General features: G+C 21.2%; 9 protein-coding genes across 9 annotated transcripts; 5 read left to right on the forward strand and 4 right to left on the reverse strand.

Moving 5' to 3' along the window:
* Window positions 1–352: 352 nt before the first annotated feature.
* On the reverse strand, window positions 353–2,917 carry PBANKA_1204600 (heptatricopeptide repeat-containing protein, putative; the record flags this gene model as incomplete). Its single annotated transcript, XM_034566093.1, has 1 exon — window positions 353–2,917. The coding sequence occupies one exon, from the start codon at window positions 2,915–2,917 to the stop codon at window positions 353–355; it is 2,565 nt and encodes an 854-aa protein (XP_034422724.1).
* Window positions 2,918–3,514: 597 nt separating this feature from the next.
* Window positions 3,515–4,375, forward strand: PBANKA_1204700 (conserved Plasmodium protein, unknown function; the record flags this gene model as incomplete). Its single annotated transcript, XM_034566094.1, has 1 exon — window positions 3,515–4,375. The coding sequence occupies one exon, from the start codon at window positions 3,515–3,517 to the stop codon at window positions 4,373–4,375; it is 861 nt and encodes a 286-aa protein (XP_034422725.1).
* A 355-nt stretch (window positions 4,376–4,730) lies between these two features.
* PBANKA_1204800 (phosducin-like protein 3) lies at window positions 4,731–5,312 on the reverse strand (the record flags this gene model as incomplete). Its single annotated transcript, XM_034566095.1, has 1 exon — window positions 4,731–5,312. One exon carries the CDS (start codon window positions 5,310–5,312, stop codon window positions 4,731–4,733), a length of 582 nt encoding a protein of 193 aa, XP_034422726.1.
* Window positions 5,313–6,368: 1,056 nt separating this feature from the next.
* Window positions 6,369–7,416, forward strand: PBANKA_1204900 (conserved Plasmodium protein, unknown function; the record flags this gene model as incomplete). Its single annotated transcript, XM_034566096.1, has 2 exons — window positions 6,369–6,476; window positions 6,661–7,416. 2 exons carry the CDS (start codon window positions 6,369–6,371, stop codon window positions 7,414–7,416), a joined length of 864 nt encoding a protein of 287 aa, XP_034422727.1.
* Window positions 7,417–9,158: 1,742 nt separating this feature from the next.
* PBANKA_1205000 (single-strand telomeric DNA-binding protein GBP2, putative) lies at window positions 9,159–10,441 on the forward strand (the record flags this gene model as incomplete). The annotated part of the gene is made up of 4 exons (XM_034566098.1): window positions 9,159–9,176; window positions 9,564–9,701; window positions 9,810–9,888; window positions 9,975–10,441. 4 exons carry the CDS (start codon window positions 9,159–9,161, stop codon window positions 10,439–10,441), a joined length of 702 nt encoding a protein of 233 aa, XP_034422728.1.
* A 1,607-nt stretch (window positions 10,442–12,048) lies between these two features.
* On the forward strand, window positions 12,049–13,517 carry PBANKA_1205100 (PPPDE peptidase, putative; the record flags this gene model as incomplete). Its single annotated transcript, XM_034566099.1, has 9 exons — window positions 12,049–12,214; window positions 12,299–12,358; window positions 12,444–12,517; window positions 12,647–12,648; window positions 12,744–12,833; window positions 13,010–13,050; window positions 13,141–13,232; window positions 13,318–13,400; window positions 13,496–13,517. 9 exons carry the CDS (start codon window positions 12,049–12,051, stop codon window positions 13,515–13,517), a joined length of 630 nt encoding a protein of 209 aa, XP_034422729.1.
* Window positions 13,518–14,657: 1,140 nt separating this feature from the next.
* On the forward strand, window positions 14,658–16,371 carry PBANKA_1205200 (transmembrane protein 147, putative; the record flags this gene model as incomplete). The annotated part of the gene is made up of 8 exons (XM_034566100.1): window positions 14,658–14,734; window positions 14,896–14,968; window positions 15,052–15,108; window positions 15,243–15,307; window positions 15,394–15,494; window positions 15,581–15,645; window positions 15,757–15,881; window positions 16,119–16,371. 8 exons carry the CDS (start codon window positions 14,658–14,660, stop codon window positions 16,369–16,371), a joined length of 816 nt encoding a protein of 271 aa, XP_034422730.1.
* A 97-nt stretch (window positions 16,372–16,468) lies between these two features.
* Window positions 16,469–17,247, reverse strand: PBANKA_1205300 (roadblock/LC7 domain-containing protein, putative; the record flags this gene model as incomplete). The annotated part of the gene is made up of 4 exons (XM_034566101.1): window positions 16,469–16,594; window positions 16,720–16,771; window positions 16,873–16,939; window positions 17,154–17,247. The coding sequence occupies 4 exons, from the start codon at window positions 17,245–17,247 to the stop codon at window positions 16,469–16,471; spliced, it is 339 nt and encodes a 112-aa protein (XP_034422731.1).
* An 876-nt stretch (window positions 17,248–18,123) lies between these two features.
* On the reverse strand, window positions 18,124–20,512 carry PBANKA_1205400 (rho GTPase-activating protein, putative; the record flags this gene model as incomplete). The annotated part of the gene is made up of 5 exons (XM_034566102.1): window positions 18,124–18,540; window positions 18,655–19,505; window positions 19,760–19,872; window positions 20,117–20,230; window positions 20,424–20,512. The coding sequence occupies 5 exons, from the start codon at window positions 20,510–20,512 to the stop codon at window positions 18,124–18,126; spliced, it is 1,584 nt and encodes a 527-aa protein (XP_034422732.1).
* Window positions 20,513–23,163: the final 2,651 nt, after the last annotated feature.

A 23,163-nucleotide genomic window follows, 5' to 3' on the forward strand; every position in this document is an offset into this window, starting at 1 on the left:
AATACTAAAGATACAAGTTATGAAAAATTACAAAAAATAATAGTTATCTATGTAAATATTTTGAAAAAAATATAGTGATTAAAACAAGGGAAATAAGTATGATAAACTTAGTAATATATGCATTTATTTAAAATAGAAATAGAATGAAAAAAAAAATATATTAAGACAGTGCACTATAAAATAAGGGTGTTAAATACGACAACAAAATAAGGAATTAAAAAAAGCAACTAGCCATTTTATCAAATATATATCCGTATGCAAAATCATGCACATATATATTGTAGGTAATTTTTTTTTTCAGCTAACCAAAAATTAACAAAAAATACATATATATATGATTATCACCATTTTATTATTGCGCGTTCAGAATATTATTCCGGTGTACATTAATTGCGTCAAACTTTTCTTCAGGATTCATCCATCTCCAAGAATAAAAAGGTATAGCAATTATGTTATAGCCTTTTGTTAATAAATAATTTATTTTTATTAATATTTCTGTTTTTGCAAAATATTTTTCATTATAAAAAATATCATATGGATTGTAAGAAATATCATTAATCAAAAAGATATCATGCTTCTTTTCCTCCTTATCATTATTTACTATATTATTACTTTTTTTTAATGTTGTATTAATTAAATTTAATTCTTTTTGCTCATTAGAAGAATAAAAATAATTTTCTGGTCCTAAAAATATATAAGCTATATAATTATCATACTCTAATAGTGGAATATAATACATTCCATCCTTAAAATTAATTTTTAAATTTTTCGTAAAATTTTGAACTATACTAAATAACTCTAAGGCCAATATTTTATTTACCATAATAGTAGGTTTTAATGCGTATGGCAAATTTATATTATCTTCATTATATTTATCGTAAGAATTACTACATTCTTCGTAATTTTCAATGCCTTGATTTGATATATCTTTTTTATCATGTAAACTTCTATTCCATAATTGAACATTTTTATAATTATAATCTATGAAATTGTATATAATGTATTCTTCCATTATGTAGCTATTTTTTTTTTCACTATATTTGTTTCCTTTTTTTATTATTGATGAATAGTGATGTAAACATTTTTCTAATAAATCTGTATATTTCTCCCCTTCATTTTGCTCTATTATTTCATTTACTTTTACACTCAATACACTGTCTTTTAATTTAAACAAATTAATCATAGTGCATAATATTACACTATGATTATCAACATCTTCCGATGTATGAAAAATTTTGAAATATCGGTTTATCAATTCTTCATAAAAATTTGTTTCTTTATCAATATAAAATAAAAAATTTTCTTTAAATAGAGTGATATCATTGAGTTGCAAAAATGGTAAACCCCATATTATTGGAATTTTTAATAATGACGAAAATAATTTAATTAAGCAGGTAAAATTTATATAATCTTTTAATTTAATTATTTCTTTGCACATATAATTTAAATAAAATTTAAATTTTTTTTCATATTCATCATTTATACTATTTTTCACTAGAAAATTGCATAAAGATTCAAATATATCTACACATAAATAACAAATAGAATTTGTATTTAATTTATTTCTTAGATCTATATTAGAATAATGGTTGGATATTTCATTTTCTTCATTTAATAATCTCGAATTAAATAATCCATTTTCTATATAATATTCATTAGGATATTCATTTTTTTTAATTATTTCCAAAAAAGGTGCGTCATTTTGTTCCAATTTTTGTTCCACATTGGGTAGATATATTTCATTATTTACATTGCTCAAACATAGTTCTTCCTTTATTTTATTATCTTCATTTTTTTGTGTATTAGTTTCACAAAAATTATTCTCATATATATAATTACTTTCAAAGTTTATGTTATTATTATCCATATATCCTACCAAACTTATATCATCACAATCTTGTTTATTTAATTCGCTTTCTAATAATTCCCTTTTTGTATTAATGCATAAAAAATTATTAACACACAACATTATTTCATCATATTTAAATTCTATATTAATATTTTTTATCTGTGATAATATATTTATAACTTTTATCGCTATAGGAAATTCTAATTGTAAAAAGTTCACATCAGTAAAATATTTATTAATGTCATATGTATTGATATATAATTTATGTAGTGATATTATTAAATCAGCCAATTGCATATTTGTAAGTTCTGAAATGTATAAAGGTAGTTTTGTTCGAAGGATTGTATTAATATCATTATTTATAAAAGAAAATTTCGAATATATATATGCAATTTTGATTAAATGGTTTATGTCTATATTGTTTTGATTTTTTACAAAAATATTCACAGAAGAATATAAAAGCATTTCTTTTTTTATATTTAAATAAGAATAAGAGATCAATACATTTATTAAACTTTCAACATCAAACATATGCAATATATTTAAAGTTGCAACTGATATTCTGTTAAATAAATTTATATCTTTTATTTGAACTTTACAAAAACTTAAACACATAGTTGATATATTTTCTGGGGTCGCTAAATTTATCTTATTTAAAAAGGCAAGAGATAATGAAGCAAATAAAGGAATAAACAGTAAATTTAATTTAGAACATAAAAAACATATATCACATATTTCTTTTACAGAATATTTACAACTTTCTATTGATATTTTATTTAATACACTTTTTATAAAATCTTCTTTTTCATCTAATTTATTATTTATTTCTAACGATTTTAATATCCTATAGCAGTCTTTTCCATCAAGTAAAGTTATTTCACTTTTTACTCTCGTTTTAAATGCTTCATAAAGGTCATTATTGGTCTTTGATAATCTCACAATATCAAATGAGTATTTTCCTAAATTTTTAATTGACAATTTTCCTATGTCATTTTCATTAGGTATATAAACATACCTTTTAAAACACCACAAAAATGTCGTATTATTTTTTGTTACTTGTTTAATCATACTTTCTACACTTCAAATAATTACAGCAAGCCACCAAAAAATACATTTTTTCAGCAATATATTTTTTTTTAAATAATTAAAAAATTATAGCAACACATAAATGCACAAATATATTAACAGCGACGAACATTGCAATATTTTTATTCCTTTTCAATGTTTTAACAAATTCTCAATGCGAATATATATGCATTATTATTATTATTAAAAAAAATTGCTAAGAAATTATGTGTATGAAAATAAGTAGAGTGTGAAAAATCGCTAAATAAGTAAATAAATAAATATGTATACATATGCTCTATGGCTGTATATCACGACGTAAATCTACCTTGATCATAATTTTTTTTCCCGTTTTTTTTTTCTTATTTTTTTTTCTCATTTGGCTGATTAAATGAAGAAGGGGCTTCCGAACAAATAAATATTTGTACACAGGTTTATCTCTTGGGTACAATTCAAATCAATTATATTTAACTCAGGCAAAGGCAACTATTTTATTGCAGTTTTCTACATTTTACTATATATATGTTTTGTTTATATAGCGATACAAGTACCCTGTATTTTTCGTAATAATAATTTTTTTTTACTTTTTATTTGTGATTAATGGCTCCTTTTAAACCTTACAAGTTCATAATTTTTGATAATAATTTGAAAAACAGCCACTTTTACACCAAGATAATTTCATACTTGAATTTATCACTTCTTTGCAAAGAAATTTATATAAATGAAAAATATAACAAAATAAAATATGAAAATGTGTGCAATAATAAGCTTGTATTTTTTTCAGAAAATAATTTACTAGAAAAATTAAAAAAAAATGTATCATTATATGGGGAAAGTATGCATAGTAAATCAAATTTGTTGAGCATAAATGAAAATATAATAGACATACAAAAACCAATTAAAAAAGATTTAAGTTCTAAATCGTGCAAAGTTCAAAAAAATGATGAAATAAAATCAAAGAATTTAATGAAAAAAACACAAGAAAATGAAAATGTACCTCAAAATTACGAAAATAATCAAATTATTAATGATACCAATAAGCTAGTAAGCTTTCTTACTTATGATAATCGAAGAAAAGACGATTTTTTAAAAGTTCTAAATTTAAATAAATTATATAATGTAGATCATATAAATATTTTATGCTTAAATAATTATAACTCAATAATAGATTTATTTAAAAATAACCCTTTTGAAAATAAAAGGATTTCTATTTTTTGCCCTTTTCATATAATAAATAATGATGATGATAATAATAAATATCAAAAAGAAACTATAAAAAAAATTATAGATTTTATATATCCTATAATTAGCGATTTTCTTCCACTAAAATACAAACATGTTTATATGTCCGATTTGGTTAGAGCTATAATTTTAAATTCAGAACTTTGCCAAACAAACTCAAAAAACGAGCTCGAAATATTCAAATTTATAGACATGATGGAAATTATTGGAAAATCTTGAAAATTTACTATTTTAAGAATTTTATTATGGATAATAAAATTAAAGGTTAAAAAAAATTTGGAAAAAATAAAAATAATTGTTATGTTTTGTTCCTCTTCATGATACCTCGATTCAAAGTAAATCGAAATGGACAAAAAAGAATGCAAAAAAAAAAAAAAAATACCGAAATAAACCGAAATGAATTTCTAACTATATTAATGTGAGTGCATCAAATTAAAAAGCCGAATAATCTTAGAAAACAAGCTAACGCTTATGTACTAAGCATATCGACAAATTGAAATCTGGATGGTATAAGAAAATCAAATTAATTGTTTATATCATTTTTATTTTAGTATAATTTTTCTTGTAATAAATATCATCCATCTTCGTCTGTTTGATTAATTAGTTTCCATTTTTTTAAAATATTAATAAGCGCTTGTTCAGAAAAATTATCTCCGCCCAATTCATCAAAGCCTATTATTGAATGCTCAGTTTTCCCATTTTGTATAAGCATTAATGTAGGAATACACCATATTTTTAATCTATCACATAAAAAAGGAGATTTTTCAGCATTTATTTTTATAAAGTTAATATGAATAAATTTTTTAGATAAATTAATTAATTTCGAATCTAAATATTCACATCTCCATGTAGTATTTCTATAAAAATGACAACATACATTTGTTGAATTTTTACAAATATCAAAAAATTCTTTTTCAGATAATATTTCTTTATATACCCCATGGCCCATACTTAATAATCTCCTATTTTCATTATGCCTATTTTTTAATTCTTGTAATCTTTTATTTTTTATATTTTCTAATTCTTCATCATTATCATCATATATTTTTCTTTCTAATGTTTCATATTTTTTTATTTCATGATCTATTTCTTTTTCTTTATCTTTTAGGGCTTCAAGTATTTGTCCCTCTATATTTTTCGTTATATTATTATTCATTTTTGCATATAAACAATTCAAACTATTTATATGTATATAGCAGATTGAACTTATTATAAAATCAACATGTTTTTTTGTATATACATGGATCATTTGGGGTATATATATAAAGTTCTATATGTATTATTATATTCATATATAGAACTTAAAAAATTATAGTCTGTTTTCGTTTTGGGGGCATTGATTAATATCTTTATTTACTTAGTATATTTTTTCCCATTTATTTAATCAAATTCTTAACTCTATTTTTATACTTACTATGTGTATGTATGTATATATATATATAGATATATAGATATATATAAAGAAAGATATGGTCATAGATATATATATTTATGTACAATATATAAATTAGTCTTTAATTATATTAATATGTACACAATTTTTTACATAATATGTATATTTTTAACTTATACATAAATATAATATACGCAATCGTATAAGTGTAAAACAAATTTATGATTTTATTTTTTTTAAAACATAAATTATTTGGACTTAAAAAAAAAGGAGATACATTAATTTCCATTAAAAATGTTAATATAAAAAAAAAATATATATATAATACTATGCAATATATATGTGTGCCTTATTATGTGTCATTTGTACTCCTTTCTCATTTTTTATAGAATTAATTTTTTGTATTTTTTGCGATTTATATTTTCAAATATTTTTATTTTCATTGTAGAATGTTTTTGTGTTTGTTAGTCTCATTTTTTCTTTTTGAGTACAACATTGAAAAAAGAGTAAATTAAAAATTATATAAACATTTTTCTAGTCATAAATAGCACAAAATATTTATTTATTTTCGGCATTTTCTTTGATTTTTTTTATGGATTATTAATTTACTAAATTTACAAAGTATAGTTGAAAATATTAAGATTGTTTAATCCTAATTATATATGATAAATTTTTAGCATTATATATCTACTTTTGCTTGTATTTTTATTAAATATTTTGTATGTATATATATATTTTACCTTTCCATTTTTTTATATATTATACAAAATTTGTATACAATCTATTTAATATTTATTCATAAAAAAATATATTTTTTTAATGAAAGTCGAATTGAGTAACAAACATAATGATGCTTTTTCTGCATCATCAATTATAGGAGAAAAATTATTACGAGGCTGGACATTATTAAATGCTAGTTGCCATATTGTAAGGATTGTATATATACTACATATTTTATTTTGTTTTTTTTTTTACGGGCATAATATATGTAATTGATTTGGAAGAAATGAAATATCTTTTATGGGCATTATATTGCCTGTTTTATTTTTTTGGTATTTTTGTCATTTTTGATATTTTTTTCATTCTTGTCATTTTTTTTCTCAATTTTCAGTGCAAAATAACCCCTTTGATAAAGCAAAAAAACAAGGAAGAAAATTTTTGTGCATATTGTAATTTATATATTAAAACAGACAAATGTGAAAATGATGAACAATTAGAAAGTAATACATCTTTGGAAAATAAAGAAATAAATAAAACAATTAATGAAAATCACAATGGTGAAAAGATGGAAGGTATTATGGTTAATCCAGAAAACAATAATATTTTTGCAAGCTCAAATATAAAATACATAAAAGAAATAAAATTACAAAACGAAGAATTTAATGAAATACTAAATAAAAATAATATTTCAAAAAATGAAATTAAAAACTTATTTGAATATAAAAATTATATAAAGGAAAGATGTGGATATGATGTTGGTAAATGGTTAAAAATAGACAATAATAATTATGATGAAAAAAAAGAAGATGAAGAATCTACTAATGCAAATTCTTATATAAAAGAAAAAAAAATTGATAAGAATAATGATATGTTTTTTTTAGAAAATAAAAATCAAGATTTTAAATTTAGTAAAATTAATAATATGAATATATCTGATTCACAAATAAATAAATATAATCAAATAGAAAATGAATTATTAATTTTAAACAAAACAAAATATGCTCTTATTAAAAAATTAGAAAAATATTCGCATATCTTAGATAATACAAATATAAAAACTGAAGAATTTGAATATACTAATGAAATAAAAAAAACTATAGAAATATTAGAAAAAATAAATAATCTCAAAAAAAATATTGTTATATAATTGTTGAGGTAAAGAAAGACTTAAAAAAATAAACCCAATGTGTGATAATAAATCAGTATATATCTTTTTTATGCATCTAAAAATTAATATTATTCTAGTTTATGTACATCGTTTTCTATGTATAACTTTTTTTTATAAATAACATTCAAACACCAACTACTTTAATTAGTTTCCTTAAATTCATTAACTAATGCAGTCGTATTTGTCACCACAATTTGCAATATTTTTTAACATTTTTCTAAATTTTTTAACACTTTTATAAAATTTACGATTTTATGTATCCACAACTTATTATTATATATATCCATTTTGTTAAGTAGCTATATATCAATATAGTCTTGTTTTTAATTCAAAAAAAAAATAATAATAATAACCTCGTCTAGTAATTTGTAAATTCTTTGTATTATTTATTTTAAAATATATACAATTTATTATTACTATATTTATAAATAATAAAATGAAAATGGCTCAATGCCTGAATAATTCATTAATTTTATAAATGCTTAAAAAAAATAAGCAATATATTGACAACTATATAATAATTAAGCCAATAATTTATTTGCTTTGTTTTACCCATATCATATATATGCTTCCTAAATTTTAAATGCCAACTTAGATGAACATTTAATTTCCTATTTTCCTATCTCATATAATAGCATAGTTATACATACAATATAGATTTATTTTTTTGCATTAATATAGTAGTATATATATATATATATATATATAACCTATGTATGGCTTCCCATTTACTCTTAAATTTTTAAATATGTACATAAAGATTTAAATTAAAATAATAACTTATAAAAAATAAGAAGTTGTTTTTTTCATAACATATATTTACAATACATAAAAAATGTTATGGAATGTTTTATTATATGACCATTTAAATTTTATATATATAGATATATATAGGAGGGTTTAGGATATAATAAATGAAGATAATATATTTTCTTTTCCTTTTTTCCTACATATATATTATAATATATTCAGTTGCTTTAGTATTTTGACAGGTTTATTTAAAAAAAAATAATAATAAGGAATATTATATGTATGTATAAATTAAATACATACATATTTCATCACATAACAAGTATTTTCATATATTAGCAACAAAAATAAATAAAAAAAATATAACAAAAATAAGATATTATAAACATTTATAGAATATTTAATAGTTAAGAATATATAATGTAGTAATATAAATATTTAAAAAAAAATAAGAAAAATAAAATAAATTGTATACCTCCCCCTTGTGAAATTAAATCCGAATCACTACGATTAAAAATATTATTTTGGCAATATGAATCCCCATTCAAAAATAACAATATATTTGTGAGTATTATTTATTTTTTTCCCGTTTTAAAGCGTAGTATCATATGCATATATAATATATATAATATTAATTAGCATATTTGAAATAAAGAAAATATATTATGGTATATTTAAGAATGTATATAAATATTTTATAACCACTGAAGAAGGCGAAGAAATAAGAAAACTGGGAAATTTTGTAGCCAAATTCAAAACTAAAAATTATAAAATATAAATAAATTAAAAAAATATATAACATAAAAATATATAATAAAAAAATATATAAATTAAAAAAAAAACATGAAATAAAATAAAATAAAAATATATTAAATTAGAAAAATAAACAAATTCATTTGGGAAAATAATATATTTGATTTTTCTTTTTTGTTTTTTTTGTTTTACTTATATAATATTTAGTATATTTAACCATGGAAAATAATCAAAATGTAAGTCATCATTCATATTTTTTTACTATTTCATTATTATTGTTGCTTTATTTTATGCATATATATGTAAATGTTTGTTCGTTATATGGTATATTGTAAGCATGTACTTAGATCTTCATATTCTGTTTTCTGCATACATCATATTAGCATATATATATATATGTGTGTTAAAAGCGTACATACTCTATTTAATATTGTCTCTATATTTTTGTAAAAGAAGTATAGAAGCGAATCAAATTGAAACATGCCATTACATTATATTTATATATGCATGCATATGTTTATTCATTTTTTCGACTAATCTCATACATTTAATTGTGGCTACCACAAATGTAATGACGTCTTTAATTATTTTTTATTATTTTCAACTAATTTTTTTTTTTTTAGAGCCCAACAAAAGGTTGTAGAGTATATGTAGGGAATTTGCCCTGGAAAGTAACATGGCCAGTTTTAAAGGATCATATGAAAAAAGTAGGAGATGTTTTAAGAGTTGACATTTTTGAGGATACACAGGGGCGATCAAAGGTACGCCATTCATCTATGTTAATATTCCTATCCAGTTTTCACAAACTTTTTCAACTATTGCAATTTTGAACTTTGCAACTATTCGATTATTACATTTTTTTTTTTCAGGGATGTGGAATAGTAGAGTATTCATCTTGTGAAGAAGCACAAGAAGCAATTAACCGCTTAAATGATTCGAAATTAGAAGGTAATATTTTATATTAATTTTATTTATGAAATATTTTTAGTTATTTCATTTTATCATAAAATAATAATTATTTTTTTTGAAATTAGATCGGCTTATATTTGTTAGGGAAGACAGAGAAGAAAATTCAGGAAGTTTTGAAAAAAAAAGATTTAGTAATATTAGAAAAGATAAATTTTATGATCCAAGAAGAAGAAGGGATTTTGATTATAGAAAAGATTTCAGAAGGGATGAATATAAAAAAGATTTTAGAAGGGATAATAGAAAAGATGAATATAGAAAAGGTAGTGATTTTAGAAGAGGGGTTAGACGAAATTGTACATTAGTTGTTTATAATTTACCTCCACAAAGTACATGGAAAGAATTAAAAGATTTATTTAAAAAACATGGTAGAGTAATAAGGGCTGATTTAAAAAATGAAGAAACAACATCAAAGGAAATCACAGGAACTGTAATTATGGAAACTGATTATGATGCTAAAAATGCAATCGATGCTCTTAATTTTTGTAACTTTGATGGATATATATTAAAAGTTAATTATGAAAACAACGAATAGACAAAATTTCCATATACATATGTACAAATGCAAAATAATAATTCAATTATATCCATTTAGTTTTTTATTTACAAAATCACGAATATATATAAAATCACGAATATATATAAAATCACACATATATATTATATGGATGTTGTATACATATTATGTATATACTCCAAAGATATATATTCATGTTACAAAATAAATGCATTAAATTAAAAAAATATTTTATGTGGAAAATAAATAAGTATGAATTTATACACACAGAAAAATGTATATATAAATAATTTTTTTAAATTTTAAGAATTATTTTTGTATTTGAAATTTTCAAAATTTTTAATATATTTTAAAAACATACTACAAAAAAAAATGCATAATATTATATCATATATGTATTATCAATCTTGATATTTTTCTGTTTACATTATAGAAAATAAATAACAAGCAACTCCATAAAATACCTACTTATTTGATATTATAAATCACATTAAATAATTTTTACAAATATATGTCCATCTAAAACTATACATAAAGATGGCTACTAATATAGTACAGACTTTTACCATTTTTATATAATAATATTTATATACTACATTAAGTTAGGGAAAATATATTATTTCCAATTTGAATAAACATATATTCATACATGCACTTCATTTTGAATTGTGTATATATATGTATTATATACGTTTTTATCAAAAAAATGAACATATCAAAAAATGTTATATACATCATGTGAAATAACTAAAATTCTAAACATGCCAATATATCCCTTAATATTATGCATAGGTTTATTTTTGTATTAAGATTTTAAAAAACATATTCTTGTAAAAAAAGAGAGTTGGAAAAACATATTGCAAAATGTGAAAATCTTTATAAAATATATTATATATACTGATAATAACAAATTTAACAAAACATAAACTAATAATAAATTATTTTATACTAATATAATAAATAAAAATACACAAAGTCTATAAATATAACATATTAAAAAATTTCCAAATAAAATTATTTAATACTCTTCTATTTTTATTATTTGTTTATTTTACAAATATATTTTTTCCCTTTTTATTTTCCATTTTAGTGCATACTATATATAAAACAAATAATAAATATAAAACAATATATAAACATAAAATATTTGTAAAGTATAAAATGAAAAATAAAGTATAAAAATATTTATTTTTTCAAATATTTAAAAATATTGCATGTTTAAAGACATTTTAAATATATATTATTTATATTGTTATTTTATCGTATATTATTATTTTACATAATTTATACAAATAATGTGCTATATCTATTTGTATATGTAGCAAAAACAAAATAAAATTAATTTTTTGCATAAACATTGTTTTTATTCAATGAGTTAATCAAAACGTTGTGCTTATCCTAAATATATATTCTAAGTTTAAATAAACCGATATAATTACATGTATAACACAATTATAAATTTTTTCAAAAAATTTCATTGTTATATTATTCCCAATATGCATGCTCTAATATATTGTTAATTAATGACTTCTAAATTTTTATTAAAGTATCTTATTTTCAAAATATATTTGTTTTATTTCCGAAGTGTTTCCGTAGAAATGCAAAGTCAAGAAAAATTAAGAATTATGGATTCTATAACTTTGGGCAATAATGATGTAGAAACCTCTCGAACTAACAAATCTTCTACAATACCTTCACCTGATGTTAATTCAAACATGGTTTATTTAAATATATACGATTTAGATAATGTTTCAAAAGTTATAAACTCCGTTGCAAAACCTATTGGAACAGGTATATTCATTTTAAACACCTCCGAATTTATCTATTTATTAATATTGGCATATTATATATCATTACAATTTTTTCATCTTAAAGGCGCTTTTCATGCTGGGGTTGAAGTTTACGGCTACGAGTATTCTTTCGGTTATGTATCGAGTAATAGAAATAAAAAAAACAAATATACCCACATGAATAGTCTCAAAACTACGCAAATGCATGCATATTTACTTTTTATTATTAGATGGTAAAACCGGAGTAATGAAATCGAATCCAAGATATCATCCACATCATGTTTATCGTGAAAGTATTTCTATGGTAATTTTTTTTTTTTTTTTTTCTAACAAGTTTAGAGAAATAAAATACCATTTATAAACAAATTACATATTTTAAGGACAATAAAAATATATATTTTTTTTCACATGCTTTTTGCATTTTTTTATATAGGGGTAAGGAAAATTATATAAATACTATTATTAATAATAATATAAATTAAAATATAATATATTTATATAAATATATATTTGTATTCACGTTTTAAAAGTAAAACACCATTAACAAAAACTGAAGTTGATCTCCTTGTTGATGCTATGAAACTCCAATGGATTGGAGATACATATGATATATTATCAAGGCAAGATATTATGAAAAAAAAAAAATAATAAAAATTAATTATTATACAAGTCCATTTTATCAAACATGATAAAAGTTGGGAAAAGTATAATAAATAATTTATTTGTACAAATTTATAATAAAACAAATGGATTGGAAAATATAACACATATTTATTCATTACTTTTTTATATATAGAAATTGTTTAAACTATGCTGATTATTTTTGTAATTTACTAGGTAATCACACAAAAATTTAGAGTTATAATTTTTTAAAGACATTTAATTTACATAATTATTTGTTTTGTTTTTTTAATAAAATATTTATAGATGTTGGAGGGGTACCTGACTGGTTAATGAGTTTACAAAAAAATTTAATTTGGGTAAAATCAAATATTAATGTTGCATCTAGTAAATTGAAGGTATTCAAAAATATGAACAAATTAAAATATAGTCAATTATCAGTTATATATATATATATATTATGTCTTTCCCTTTTTTATATAGGAATTAAATAAGGCTTCTGGATTGCCAAATGTTTTAAATTATGTTAAGAAAAAGTGCATCAAAAAAGATGAAAAACACCAAAAGTAAAGGAGAAAAATTTATATTTCTTTACATATTTGAAAAATAATATTTTATCTCTATTCTTAATCCTTATTTTATTTTAAAACACTTATTACAGATGTAAAGTTGTTTTAAAATAAAGTTATTTTTAATTTTAAAAATTATCCAAGGAAAAACAAACCTTAAACTATATATGATAATTTCATTTTTCGTTTGTTTTGTTTCAATGATCTATCATATTATGTTTTATTTGTTTTGTTAATTTTTTAATCTCCTAAATTTTTATAGCTTTTAATAATAAAAAAAGGTGTGCATATATCAAATATAATATATATTATTTTTTTTATCAAATTTTTAACATCCTAACGTAGTATATTATATGTATGTATATATTTTATTTGTGTTTTCACTAATTTGTTTGTTTTCCTTTTGTATGCCCTATTTCCTATGTACTGACTCATTATTTATGTGCACACACATTTATATAAGCATTTCTGTATTATCTTTGATGCGTTTCGTTTTTTTTGATTTTAATTTATACAACAGATGCAATTCAGCAAATTGTCATTTTATTTAACTATATCTAACATAGCATAATATAACATAATATAACATAACTTAACATAGCATAACATAATATAACATAATTAACATGGCATAACATAATATAACATAACTTAGCATGGTATAACATAATATAACATAACATAATAATTTGCGTGAAGTTTGTATAATGAACAATTATTTACACATTATTTTTTTTTTTTCTTATCGGATATTTTATAAAAAGGGAAATAAAAGATAACATAATTTATTGCATATTTTTAACAGTTTAATAATAAAACATGTTCTTAAATAATTTAACTAAATGCGAAATAAAAAAATTAAAAATATATGCTCAAAATATATACATAAATATCCTATCTACTTTTAATATTTCATATATCCACCACTTAACATAATAGGGAAAAAATTAAAAAAAAATAGAAAAAAGGATAATTCTTAATTGCGCATATATAGTAGTTGAATACACTTTTTCTTTTTCTAAAAAAATAAAAAAAATATAATACATTTTATTCACACAAATATTATTTCGTGTATTTTATATATGGCTTTATTTTTCATTTTGTTATTTTATTATTTATTATATCTTAGCCACCAAAAGGTTACATATATTTTTTGTTTTATTGTATAATTACATAAAAAAGTTAAAACATATTTATGTATTATGTAGGATAATATTTTTAAAATAAAAATTAATATACAAAATAAATAGTAAAATGACGCTTTTCCATTTTGTTAATTGTTCTATATCCGTCTTTGCCCCATATTATATAATATATGATGGATATAAATTGTAAATTTATTAAAATAAGATATTTATATGTTTAGTATTTTTAACACTTTTTTCTTATATGCTATAATTTTTTGTGTGTGCTACATAATTTTTTTTTCAATTTGAACACAAACCTTATTACTCAAAAGTATTTTTTTGCTATTTTTGTTATTTTTTATTAGATCAAAAAATGAAGGATTCACAAAATTGTTCTTTATAACGCTCTTCTATTACTTTGCCTCTCAAATTGTTAAGGTTATACATAGTTTGAATCCCCAAAATTAAAAATATATTTATATTCAATATAACTGTCAAAATATAACAATTTTTTTTTGCAGTTGTTTGCGTTGGCTTTTCTTTCAATAGGACTTATACAGAGCATGACAATTTTCAATGTATAAATACAAAAAATCTAAAATATCAAAAAAAAAAAAAAAAATAGTTTAATATGGCCACACACATATGTAAATGTCAAGCCTTTTTTCCTATTCTTTATCTTTAATAATATATTTCATTTTACAATTTTTAGATCGTTTTTCAAGAGGCTGGAAATTTTTTTGATCTAATAGGACTTTATTATGTTTTATCTCATAAGTATGTATTCAAACTACTTCATATATATCTCCAATCAATTATTTATTAGAAATAAATATATTAAAATGATATACACTATTTCGTAGGCAAATGCATATGTTCAACATAAAGAGTAGAATATTGTCTACAGGCCTTAGTTGGGGATTTTGTGAATCAGTTGCCACAAATTTTTTCCCCTTTTTAATTGGTAATATATCATAAAATATTAATAATGTATATTTCCTATTTTAAATCCTCTTATTTTATTACTTTTTTTTCCTTTAATTTTTACAGGAGGGAAATCAGTTGATTTTTCTTTGAAACATATTTATAGATCTATATCAGCAAATACATTTTTGGTACGTTTTTTTTTTTTTTTTGCACAAATATATGAGCTTAATAATTTTAGAAGGAAAATATGCATACCTATATGTATTACATTTTAATATTAAATTTGTTTGTTTTTTTAGGTCTCTAATTTGAGTAAAACTTATTTGTTATATTTATGGATAAACAATGTGCAAAATAAAAAAAAAGTAAATTCAGTTAATTCGCTTTTAATATATTTCACGTTTATCCTTCCCCTTATAAATAAGTAAACAAAATAAACACAATATACAAATGTGGGAATTTGTATTTATTGTTGCAATAAGTTTTTATAAATTCACGAAAAAAAATAAAATAATGATACACAAAAATGAAATGACACTTTTCCCTTTTACTTCAACTATCTTATCAATTAGTTCATATGTTGAAATGCTCATTTGTTTATTTTTTATTTATTTTTTATTAATTTTTTTTTGTTTTTTTCTCTTATTTCAACTATTTGTAGAATAATTTTAATAAATGAAGATATTATTAGTAGTATGATATTTATTAAGTTGATTGCCCTTTTTCTCATTACCTTTATTTTATTTTGTTCCGTAAAATATATTTTTAATTCACAAAATGAGAAAGTAGAAATCGTCAAAAGCAACTCTTCACATTCTTATGTTAACGATGTAAATGTTAAGAATGAAGATAACGAAAACGATGCAAATAAAGGATTGAAAAAAAAATATAATAGAAAGAAAAAAAGCAGATAAATTGTGTTTTTAATAATGGATATCATGGAAGTATAAATATGTTAATGCCATATACACAATAAACGATTTACAATTTTATTTTTTATTTTATTTTATTTTATTTTTTCTGATTGCACATGTCTTTACAATTTTGCTGTGTAATTAGGGAATATTCCCCATAATTACATAGAATATATTCTGTTTCCTTGTTTGTTCGGATTCTTAAGTTATTATTAAATTCGTTCTATAAGGAAAAGATTGGCAATAAAAGCATGTATTATATGGCAATATTATATATATATGCAAATTGTTATTATTTTCATTAAATTTTTATGCCATTTTAAGTTTATATATATTTTTAATTTTTACTTCTTGAGGAAACAATTCTTTAACACACTTTTTTGTTTTTGTTAATAACCCTCTGCAATTAAAAAATATAAAACAAATACAATAAGCTATTAGTTTAAAATTGGAAAAACATATATTATTTCCTATATTGTCTTTTTGATTTGATAGATTTACAAGAATAGTGACGCTTGCTTAACTGCATGCTCATAATTGGCATCTTCGTTGTACTTCAATGGGATACCTATGTTCATTATTAAATTCGAACATGTATATTTTTTTCGAAATTACATTGGATTTTTTATACCCTTACAAAACAATAGCAACATGTCTACACAAATTACAAAACGTCAGTTCTTGCTAGCGAAATCAATATATACAATTTTTATTTGAAGACACATATTTGTATGGAAACATTATATATATACATTATTTTATTTGTGTGTGTATGTGTTTACCGTCAGAATTTATTAATACATAAGATATAATTGAAGAGTTATTGCTCATCCAGGCGTTTAGTGACTCACTTATTTCACTTGAGGAACTAGCCATTTTTTTTTCAATATTTTTTTTCGCTGTTTTTTTTCAATATTTTTTTTCGCTTTTTTTTTCAATATTTCCTTTTTTTTATTTTTGTTTTCATATTACATTTACTGTCCCTTTCTTTTAGGACACCGTTTAAAAGAGAAATTAACACATAAATTTAATCGTAATAATAATGCAACAAATATCAATACTAAAGATTTACTAATATAAAAAAGGCGTATATGAACATTAATTGTTCATGTATGATATATTTTATGATAATACACGCATTTGTCCACTTCTATATGGGTACATATGTGCATAAACTACAAAAATGTAGAATATTCCAAAAAATAAAAAGATAAATGAGTTTTTATACTTTATAGAGATATCATTAATTAACAAAAAAAAATTATATAAAAAATGCATAAAAATTTATAAGAACTATCATTATATTGTATGAAATAGAAAAGACAAAGAGAAGCCAGTTTGTGCACTTTCCATTTTTACGCTAATATGCATATGTGGTACATCTATATGTGCATGCATTTTTTGTTCATTAGTAATATTTCATTAAATGCACAATATCGAGAAATTCGAAATTGAATTATCCATATATAGGCACAATTGCGTATCACAAAAAAAGGAAAAATTAATATGCAAAAGCCCCCCAAAATAATTCCATAAATATCATCATACACGGATATATTGTGTGTATGCATGTTATATTTTCTTATTCAAATTAATTCGTTTTATTTCTTCATCGCTTTAGATCTTTATTGTTAATAAGCATCATTTTTTTTTTGAAATATTTCTCAATATATTTTCTCTTCACAAACACACATATATTTATAACTTTTTACACTGCTATTTTTCTCATTAAATACAGGAATTTTTCTCTAATCATTCTATAGTATCACTTTCCCTTTTGAATACAACCTTTTTCCCTTCCGATACAATCGACTCCTGTTCCTTTACTTGCCCTTTTTTTGTTTCTTCTTCCGATTCCTCAGATTCGTCGTCTGATTCTTCTGATTCATCTTCAGACTCTTCTGATTCATTTTCAGATTCTTCGGATTCTGCTTCTGGTTGTGCTTTTCCATCTACTTCGTTCATATTTTTTTTATTTAAATTTTCTGCACTATTAGAATATCCAGATCCTAGAGTTTTATTTGATTCGATTGACTTACCTTTTTCCTCCTCTTCATCACTTGATTCGTTTGTTTCTGAATTTTCACTTTTATCTGCATCTGAATTTGTATCATGATCAGTGCTCTCTGAACTATCGCTATCACTATCTGTATCGTTAGTATCTTTGGCCTTTCAAAATGAAAAAAAAATAAAAAACAGATAATATAAACAATGAATCAATATAATGGATAAATAAAAGGACTAACATATTTTATTAATGAAAAATAAATATATATGGCATACTATTAAGAATTCCGGACTTTCGATAAGCAATTGCATGCACTTATTAGCCATAGGTATACATTCCACAAATAAAAAATGTGTTTTTTGGGGCTTAAAAAAGGTTGGTGCAAATATTTTCCCTAATGCTTCTATAGTCATATTATTTTCATTTGAATATTTTGAAACAGTCTGAAAGAATTGTAATATACATAATATACAGTCTCTAGTTCCTGGTTTTAATTTATTATATAATTTTTTAATATTTTCTTTTATTGTTTTATTTGATGCTGATACTGTTTTTAAATGATATAATCGCGTAAATGCATCTTTTCCTAATAACCCATGTTTTTGTGTATCTAAAAACAATCTAAATGAACATACCAAAGAAGGAATATTACTAAAATCAGTTGTAGGTTCCCCATATTCTATATCTCCAATTATATTATATATTGTATTTGCATCTGTTTGTAAATAAAATAAATCTTTTGTTGTAATTGTCTCTGGTTTGCATAAATAAGTTAAAAAATCTACAAGTATAGAAGGGATATGCTTAAAACCATTATAACTTTTTCCAAATCGTTGACATAATATTTCTAAATCCGCAGAAAATGGTGATATAGGTGTCCCGTCTCCTAATATTACTTCTTCATTTCTTTGTACAATATAAGGAAAATGCTTTAAATTTTCAGTTGGATTTATATTTAATTTTAAAAACAAATCTTCTAATTTTTCGATGTATTCAACTTTTTTCCAAAATTTTGTTGATACAAATGGGGTTAATATAGTTAGCAAAGATTTGGAAAAAAAACCACTATGTACTAGGTACAATTTTTTCAGGTTTTTTTTATATGTTCTTGGCAAAGTATCATACCCTAAAAAAAGAAATAATATATGTATGAACATTTTCATATCAAAATAATTACAAAAAATTAGTAAAAACAATATTAAGATATATGTTTATAACTCGAAAAGACATTAGAAAAATACACGTTATTATAATGAAAATCAATCAAATTACATGTTTAAAGTGTAAAGCATTATTCTCTATTTCCAAAATATATATAAATTTTTTCACATATTTCCATTATAGTATATATACAGAAATATATGCATGGATTTTTCTTACATTGCTTTGCATATCCATAAACCATATTGCTAAGCCAATTTGTGTGCGTTTCACATAACACAAGCACATAATTTTCTTTTACAATAGGATCTAAAGTCATGATTACATATCTCCTAAAAGAGAGCATTAAGAATAAACAAAATTATATATGCAAAGATGATAAAGAAAGGTATTAATTTTGGTGTTATAAAACAAGTATCATAATTTAAAATAATTCATTTTATTTTCATTTGGTGATTTATTAATATTTATAAAATGAGATAAAGTAGTCATATATAGTATCCATTCATATACACATTAAATATTTTTGTCGAAATTATATTTTATTTATGCTTATTTTTCTAGTTTTTAAATTACAATGTTTTCTCAGGATCCGCTCCAGATGATATTATAAAACAAGGAATCAATAAAACAATATGAGAGCCATACCCATCTTTCCCTATTGTTTTTAGTAAGTCTGTATTATACAGCCTAAGGAAAAAAATTCCACATTTATATATATAGGTGTATTATTTTATATATATGCGTAGATAGGATTTAATTAATGGTTTTAAAAATAGACATAAATAAATAATCCACATGAATATATATGCAAATAATATATAACAAAAAAAGAATGGAGGGAAATTCTTATTTATATTATTTTTCATAAAAAATTATATACTCATCAAAATTTTCAGATTGTGATTTCTTCAGCAGTTTTTCGTATTCCAGTAAAATTTCCTCAGGAACTTCAGTATCGGAGTCAAACATTTTTTAATTATAAATGTTAATAGTAAAAAATACAAAAATAATATGAACAATATATATTGTACATATAAAAATAATGGGGACAAAAAAAAGTAAATAAATCAGATAAATGAAACGATATATATAAACGTTATATCTTCATTTATTCATGTTTAAAAATGTACAAAAAAATTAAGCCCCTTTATAATGCGGTGATAATGATATTAATTCATGCAACTTTCCGATTTAACTTCATTTTAAATTTTCTAGCTATTATAACATTTTATGAATATTGGGTTGTCTTTTTTTTTTGAGTAATTAAATAAAAGATTTTTTCCCTCTTTTTTATAACCTTACATAATATTTATTATCTTTTATCTATAAATATGTTTCAATTTAAAAAAAAAAATAAGCAAAACAAAAATGTTAATTTCGCAGAATAATTATTTATATATATTATGATATATGCTAATTCATTTAAATTTCACGTATCCGATTTTTCGTGAATCTTTATATTTCATTGGAATTATAATAAAATAACATATTATGATATTGTTTTTTTTTTCTCTTTTTATCTTTAATTTTATATAATTTTTCGAATTTTAAGTATGGCATATATATATTTTTATATTATTTTTTTTTTTTTTACATTTTTAAAAAAATTTTAAAATATGGCATATTAATAATATATTAAAATCAAACAAAACATTTTATTTTTTCTTTATTTATGCTCTCTTTTCGTAAAAATAGAATTAAGCTATTTATTTTATTTATTATAATTATATTTTTACGATCATTATACGTTAAAATGTTATTTATAAGCCAAAGGTCACATCTCTATGATAGCAAGCTTAATAAATTCGATAGCTAGGCTAAAGTTTTTTTATTATATCTCAAATTTTACATTCACCAGCCAAACACTACATACATACGATATATATGTGTATAATATATACTATATATGCTATAAGCATATAAGCATCATACAAGTACAATGCTCATAACACCGTCAGTTCATGAGCAATGCTCTTAAAAAAAGGTGAACTATCCAGTATAAACTATATTTATATATTTATACATGTAGCATACACTATCAATATGTGTGTATATTGTAATAAAGCCCAAATAAATATATGCTTGTTTCCGCATAATGAAAAAGAACTTTCATAATTGCACACACACAAAGCATATATTTTTTTTATTCTAGCTATAAAATGAAATCCTCAATAATTATTAAGTATTATGTATAATTATTCTTCGTAATTCCTAACTTAATATAACTTTTTTGTTATGTCCATATTCTTTTCATTTACCTTAACACATGTTTATAATAGAAAAAGATGAAACTTTTTTTTTTTAATTATTACCATGTATGCATATTCTTATATAAAATATATGAACTGTTCATGTAAAAAAGAAAAAATATAGCCAAAATTATGAACGTAATAGTAACCGAAAAATAAACAAATTAATAAATCAAAGGAATCATCACGCTGCACATATATTTAATTTGGGAAGTTTTTCGATATTCTATAAATGTTATAATGATGAAAAAAATAAATTTAATATCCTTAAAATAAATATATATTCATAATTTAGCTATTTAGTTATATATACGACTATGTTGAAAATATGTGTTCTATGTGTGTGCGCGTATACAATATATATCTATGCATTTTTCCAGTTATACATTATTTTTTTAAATTTTTAATAAAATAATAAAATAATAAAAAAATAAATTTTCTATAAATAGGTAAACTACTCTCGTTTATAAAAAAAATGGTGGTAAAATAATTAATATTAATTTCATAATTTTTTTTTTTTACAACATGTTATAGGCAACTGGTGCGTGCAATCACCGGGATTTTAAAAATAGAAATGCATAATTCACTTGCAAAACAAAGTTGATTTTTGTATATTTAACAACATAATACTAATTTAACGAATCATTTTAAATATAAATACATAAAACAAAAAAAATTCTAATTATTATCCTCTTACCCCTAAAAAAAAATATATAAAAATATAGTATATATACCTCAAAATATTTTACGCACATACCGCAGACATTATCGTAGACTCCATACTTTTTTTTTCGCATGTTGTTTTTTTTATATTTATTTATTATGCATATTCTAATTCACTATCATATATTTAAAAAAATAAATGTATATTTGAAATACATATAAATTGTTTAATATATATTTTTTTATTTTCTATTTGAATAAAAGTATTTTTAACTTTATAGAATATTTTTTATTTTAAGCAATATGCCATTCTATTAAAAAATAGAAAATCTAAAAAATAAAACAAAAATTTTCTATACATATAATATATTTTTTTAACAGCAACACATTTTTATGATTGTTAAGATGCAAATTTCTACAAACATTGTATTTCATAATATTTTTTTTTTTTCGTCTACATTTTAATTTTTTATATACCTGTATTTTGATATATGTAATAATTTTTTGCCGTTTTTCTATTTTGTCTATTTTTATACTATTTCCGTTATTTTTATTCATTTTTATGTTAAATTATTTCCTTAACAAAAAATACAACGGTTCTTTTAATCAAAGATTAGCAGTTTCTATTGTAGAATGTGTATATAAACATAGTTGAATTATTTCCCCCAATTTCATAAATTTTAATTATATAATAAAAAATATACATAA

This window comes from Plasmodium berghei (assembly GCF_900002375.2).
Source record: "Plasmodium berghei ANKA genome assembly, chromosome: 12".
Lineage (NCBI taxonomy): Eukaryota > Apicomplexa > Aconoidasida > Haemosporida > Plasmodiidae > Plasmodium > Plasmodium berghei.